Raw genomic sequence first — 6,906 nt, forward strand, 5'->3', positions numbered from 1 at the left:
AAATATGAAAAAGCTACTATACTGTGGAAGGGTTATCATAACTTAATTTACTTATATTGATCCTATAAACATAGGTCACTATAAGCATAGTTTTTCCCACTCAATTCATAATTAACCAAAAAGAACCAACCGGTGGAAATGGGGTCCCAGTGAAAAAATATTGTATGCCCAGAATCCACGGAATGTAATGCTCACAGTGCTCACTGTACAGTATATAGTTGGAGTGTGCAATAGTGCATGTGTCCACGCTTCGAGAGAGAGAGTGTGTGTGTGTGTGTGTGTGTGTGTGTGTGTGTGTGTGTGTGTGTGTGTGTGTGTGTGTGTGTGTGTGTGTGTGTGTGTGTGTGTGTGTGTGTGTGTGTGTGTGTGTGTGTGTGTGTGTGTGTGTGTGTGTGTGTGTGTGTGTGTGTGTGTGTGCGCGCAAGTGCGTATGCTCACCAGCTGTTAGCCATCTTATCTGGCCTATATGCTACCCTAGTAAACTGCCACCTGTTGTCTTTATCTCCTGACACTGTTGTTTGTTTTTCTCACAGAGCAAAAGAGGATTCTCACAAAGCAGGAGATGATGAAACTAAGTAGGTTTGCAGTTCAGAAGCAGGATACTGAGAGTGAAAGATTCAAGTTCAACAGTATGATCTACACTACAGGTCACCCATGGGGAGCTGGGGTCCCATGCAGGGTCTCCTTTTTTCCCGTCCAGTTCTCTTTAGCCAAGTTACTGTAGATATTAATATCAGCTATTCTCACAGAATAGTCACTAATTTTCACAGAATGTTCACCTCAGATTAGGGACGTTAGGGTTTATGATTGCGACATGAGCTCCTGAATATGATTTGTGACATTTGACATTTGACTAAAATATGTGGTATTTTTTACCATGCATTTCTATTTCCTTGTATCAGAATATAGAGCTATTTAACACAGGAATTTAACAAAAGAATATCACTTACCCTACCTTTAATGCTCACTGGAAAAAAGCACCCTTATTGGGTTTGGCACCAATCCTACCTGAAACACCCCCATGTGATTGAGTAGATGGAAATTGTGCAAATCTTATATTGAGCATTAGTGATGAGATTACCCATTATTATCATACCAAACAGATCTACAAGCTCACAATGGGTTGAGAGCTTCTAGATCTGGTATTTCCAATGCACAAAAAATAAATAAATAAAATCAGGCTCCATGCTCTTTGAGGTACTGCATGCCAAAGTGCTCCACTTCAAAGGAGAGAGCAGGCGGTCATGCACAGTAAAATGAAAGGCCCAGTCTCTAATAAATGAGGCCAGGAGTGACACAATGGCTTTGCTGTGTTAGGAAATCCATTAACCACTTATTATATTACTTTGTTGAAAATAGCCTATGAACAAAGATCACAATGTGAGCTTATAGAAAATGATAATGACCACTTAGACCGTAATACACATGGATTTTGTTTTTACGTCCGGATACCCCATCCAGGACAGGCTTCATCACGCCTACTCAGGAGACTTGGGTCAGATCTGAACTCATTTGATTTGGCGTTGGGAAACTGTTGCGACCGCATGCCCTTGCTGACGTCGACCCCAGGCCGGGTTCGAACCCACAACCTTCTGCATGAAAGGCATATATATGCTCTAAAATGGTAACCACTACACTAGACAGTAATACACACCAGTAAGAGCGCACACCAGTAAGAGTGCACGCATCCGCCTGGGTGATGGCAGACTGCTGGGCGAGCGCTCGCACTTTGGCATGGGGGGTGAGATCAACATATGGAATGAATTCTGTACTGGCCTTATATGGAGCGTGTCTTGAGTACAGGGTTTGATGAGGTCAGATCAACATAAGGAATGTCAGGTCAGCAGCAGCAGCTCCATATATGGAAATCTATGGGTGGCAGTGGGGGAAGTGTCTTGATTGTACAGGGTTTGATGAGGGCCCAGGTAAGGCTTGGCCTTAAGTTTCGGGCCTGTTGGCTGCCGGGCACAGCTTCACTAATAACTTTGGGTCGGGCCCATCTCGAGTTTGAATTTGGACAGGTATCAGTCAAAAGGGAGACATCGAAGAGGAAGGACGGGTGGGGTAGGATCAACATATGGAATGTCAGAACAGGTCAGCTCCATATATGGAGATGGAGGCGTGATGTCACGAGGCATGACTATATATGGAGGCCTGATGTCACAAGGCGTGACCATATATGGAGGTGTGACATGACAGGTTTTGCAGGTTCATAGTAAATGCGACCTACAGTCGCAATAATGGACATAATACAGAGATGACCTTGTTAGAGCATATAACCTACTCTGATGATGATGATGATGATGATGCTACTGCATATTTATACATTTAATTTATATTCATATTTAATATATTTATATTTATATTAAACAAATAACTGAAATCTGGAAATAGCACATGTACAGTACGCTATGACCAAACGCATTTCATGATTGACATGTCATTATTCCAATCAATGTTTAAATTGTAATTGCTATAGAGGTTACAAAATGGTTTGGAGTCCTTGGACATAATGGGAACATAATGTTGGCAGGTCAATTAAAACCTACCTCATGGTTTAATTATGGCTAAAAGACCAAGAACTAAAATATGTTAGATTCAGTCTGGAAAAAACACTCTAATTTACATTGAATTGTGTAGGACTGGCACACTGGAAGTGCCAGTGCCCATCCATCTCTGGCAGGTCATAGCAAACACACCAACGAATTGTTCACACACTTCAACATGATAATGATGTGGCATTTAATTTGAACAGGGTGGTTGACCCCACTTGTAGTGCCACTGCTTGAAGGAATTACAGACTACTGTATGTACTCTGGCTTTTTAGACGTTTTGAGAGGGGGTGTAAATATGGTTATAGCCTGGCCAATGACTGAAGGAAATTGATTGGGCTACTCAATAAATATTTGTTCATTCAAGACCAAGAATGTCTATAGTAAAAAAAACAAAAAAAACAAAAGCTGTAATATTTGACCTTATATCAGCATAATTGGATTACAACCTCCTGTTCAGAGCTGCCATGACTGTAAACGATATAGCAGACTTGTGTCTGCTATCTGGTGTTCTAGAGCTAAGCCTGTCTGAGCTAGCAATCACCTGATGACCAGTCAGTGGCCTTGTGGTTAGAGTGTCCACCTGGTGACCAGTCAGTGGCCTTGTGGTTAGAGTGTCCACCCTGAAATTGGGAGGTTGGGGTTTAATCCCCGGCCGGGTCATACCAAAGACTGTAAAAATGGGACCCAATGCCTCCCTGCTTGGCACTCAGCAATAAAGGGTTGGATTGGGGGGTCAAATCAACTAATCGAATGATTCCCGAGCACGGCACAGCTGCAGCTCATCGCTCCTTGGCTGCGGCTCACCGCTCCAAGAGATGGGTCAAATGCGGAGAACGCATTTCACTGCGGTAACGTGTGACAAAGACTTTGACCAATCTGGGAAGTTGGAACCTATTCTGTTGAAATGTTAAACTTGATTTGGCCCCTTCCCTCCAATTCATCTTGGGTGCTTCCATGTTTATTGTGCTGACCGATTCAGTAAGGTCGGGTCTATAATGCGTTAAGTACAACCACATTTATACTGTATTATAATGCACATTTAAGGCATCATAACACTTGTTATAAATGTCTAAATACATAACAACATATAACAAGGTTTATGAAGTATTATAACTTAATAATGTTCATAATGCATTATAAACTACTGGTAAGTGGAACAGCACATTACAACTACCAGGTAACACTTTACTTAAAGGTTGGGTCGATAATGCATTATAATGCACAATGTTTCATAACACTAGAAGGAATTACTGAATCTGACTTGAGAGATTAGCTGATGACAGACCTCACAGAACAGAACACTGACCTTCACATCTGTTTACATTTTCTGTGCAAATCTTTTTGGACACTCTAACTTTCCTACATTTAATATACATTCAAAATATTTTCTAAAAATACATTAAACAAATCACAGTATTTCATAAAAATAAATCAGATTTTTACCAAATAATTTCATAAATAAATAAAGCAAATAAATTCCATAAATGTAATATGTATAAATACATAAATTAAGAAGTATATCTACAAGTGTGGGCTTGTTAGCTTGATCTACTGTTTTCACAAATTTGGGTCCTGGGGAAACATCACATTTCTCTTTCAGGTATTGAGCTGAAAAGTTTCTCCTCCCTATTGCTGCTATAGGGCTTTATCTTTTATTAAATCTCAATCCATATCTTATTAGTATATATTTATTTACAGTAGTACTGACCTTACGGCAATTTCATGCTTGGACCTGTTTCTATAATGTTTTCCAAACGGCAATGCAATTTGAAAAATGTAGCCAGTTTCCGGCCCTGATTTTAACTTCCAGAATGTTGGAATTATCTCTTGTTGTTGATGTTAAGCTAAACTGATGGGCCCCAGACAGTGACTTGTAGCTGATGATCTCTACTCTGCTATTTACCAAGGACACTCGGTGATTAGCCTAATAACCCATATCCTTTTTCTCCTCCCCCACAACACTGTTAACCTCTGACACAATGGGACAAAGCTATTGTCAAGTGTCTATGGCTTGTGTGAGTGTGTGTGTGTGTGAGAGTGTGTGTGTGTGTGTGTGTGTGTGTGTGTGTGTGTGTGTGTGTGTGTGTGTGTGTGTGTGTGTGTGTGTGTGCGTGTCAGCGTGTGTGTGGTATAGTCACTCTCTCCTCTCTTGTGAACTGAGGTGTCAGACTCAAGTTTACTGAAGTTGTTTGGGCACGTTTTACCCTACACTGCTCAGACATTCTTTATAAAAAGCTATGTTAAATATGGTTTTCTTCACACAAAGTAAACCTCTGCCGCTTACTCATGTGGATGACAAGCCCTAGCATGTGCCCTGTTTCTGTAGCCTAAACCCCCACTTTTCTCTTTTCTCCCTTGCCTCTGAGTGGTGGCAGTGGGTGGCCATTTGAAGCAACTGGCTGGTTGACACCAGTCAGCAGTACAGGCTAGCACAACAAGCAACAGCTGTTCAACTAACTGCTAAACATGGATGTAAAAATGGTTTTGTTTAAAACAACTTAATATTTATTAAGTCAACATTTGAAGAAACTCATTCCAAACTATGCTATTTGAAGAGCATACAAATATGGCTACTCACAAAGCACATTTTGAGGGTGATGATAATAATAATGATAGTGGTAAGATAATGATAATAATACTAATCCTGGTTTCAAAAGAAATACTGACTGGAAATAGGAAATGACATATTTGACTTAAACTTTGCATTAAGCATTAGATCATTGGTAGGAAAACATTACATACTGGAACAGAGAACATAAAACTTGCATGTGTGTAGGCTCCAGCGAGCTAGTGTATGAAAAGGCTGCCAGCAGAACAGGGACAATACTCAAGAGAGTCAGACATTGCTTTCTCTCTTAGGAGTATACTAACCCTAGCTGTAGGCATGTTTTCTGAACAAGGTTGTTAATAAAAAAAACTTTGGGGGGGCGGAAATGTTAGTTTTAACTAAGACTTGTTTGCCTCAAGAGGAAAAGGGGGGAGCATACAGAAGAATTGGCAGCCAGGCAGTGAAGACATTTTGAAATCACTTCCTGTGCCCATATGGATGCAAGTGCCACAGAGACACAGTTACACACAAATGCGCGCGCGCACACACAATCAAATGACAGAGAGAGAGAGACAGAGACAGACAGAGAGAGAGAGACAGAGAGAGAGAGAGAGAGAGATGGATGGATGGAATGAAAATTAATAGACATTCCCGTTAGGAATTCTTTAGTTGTTATGCACAGATGGGATGACTAATCCCAGTGCCAGCTTGAGACCACAAGGCTTTGCAGCGTATACTATACTCACACAGATGGTCAGAGCTCCTGCCCCCATTCTTCCACAGAAGAAACTCCTGCAAGGGAAAGATAAAGGGAAAACTCCTCTCCTTTCTTCTCACTCTGTCCTGGGCCACACACTTAAACTTTTCCCAAAGTGAGGGAACAATTTCCTCTGTAAAACTTCCATCTATACACCCCCACACCCCCAAAAATCCAACAAACACAACACAGATAATCCAAGTCAGAAAAGAAGGTAGTTCTCAGCAGCACCAGCCGGCAAGACTAGTAACTATGCTGCTTCACCACAAACCATGAAACACAGATTAGAGGCCTCCCTCCTTCCCTCCCTATTCCCCTCCTCTTCTCTCCTCCTGGGCTGAAATCTGAGCTGAGCTCTCTTATTGGCTAAATGTCCAGGTCATGTGATGTAGACTGAGGGTAGTTAAAGCCCAAAACTTTGAATCAGTGCCAGCAGCAGGCCAGGCTTCATCATGCCGCGAGGGCAAGGAGAGCAACAAAGTTCAGAGAGATGAATGATGTGAAACATATACAATTAGATGTGTATTTGTGAATTCTTATATTGTCAGAATTGTGACATTTCATTAGATTTAAAATGCCCTGTGGCAGCTAGAATTGATCAGCAGGTTGAAATGAGATGCAAATACCATAATTATTTATGACTGTAGCCTCAGGCTCAGGGGGAAAACAGTGATGTTATTGGTAGTCTACCAAGCTAGGTAAGTAAGGTAACACACACATACTGTAAGACAAAAATAAATAAAGGACGTTTTTAATCAAACAATGAAAATAACATGCTAAAACACAATTACAATTTGTACAATGTTTTGTTGCCATAGGCATATTATTTAACAAAAATAGCATTTTGTTACTAGGTAATACATTAACCTAATAATATTCAAAGGTATATCAATAAAGTTAACACTCTGTTTTATTTCACCTTACTTTACTTGAAAATACAAACGAAACATTCCATTCTAAAGGCTTTGATTTGGAAGTTTTGACATTTATAGTATGATCTAACATAGCTTTAGCATATTTACATTACAATATTACAACGTTATTTC

At 40.5% G+C, this 6,906-nt stretch overlaps 1 protein-coding gene across 1 annotated transcript in view; it reads right to left on the bottom strand.

Annotated features, from left to right (window-relative positions):
- fam13a (family with sequence similarity 13 member A) overlaps nt 1–6,067 on the bottom strand; it is a 95,032-nt gene extending 88,965 nt beyond the window's left edge. The window contains exon 1 of the mRNA XM_079499397.1: nt 5,850–6,067. Within this exon, the coding sequence (XP_079355523.1) occupies nt 5,850–5,876 (27 nt within the window). The 5' untranslated portion in view covers nt 5,877–6,067. The remainder of the gene's footprint in view (nt 1–5,849) is intronic.
- Nucleotides 6,068–6,906: the final 839 nt, after the last annotated feature.

Source organism: Electrona antarctica (genome assembly GCF_951216825.1).
Source record: "Electrona antarctica genome assembly, chromosome: 4".
In the NCBI taxonomy this organism is placed as follows: Eukaryota; Metazoa; Chordata; class Actinopteri; order Myctophiformes; family Myctophidae; genus Electrona; species Electrona antarctica.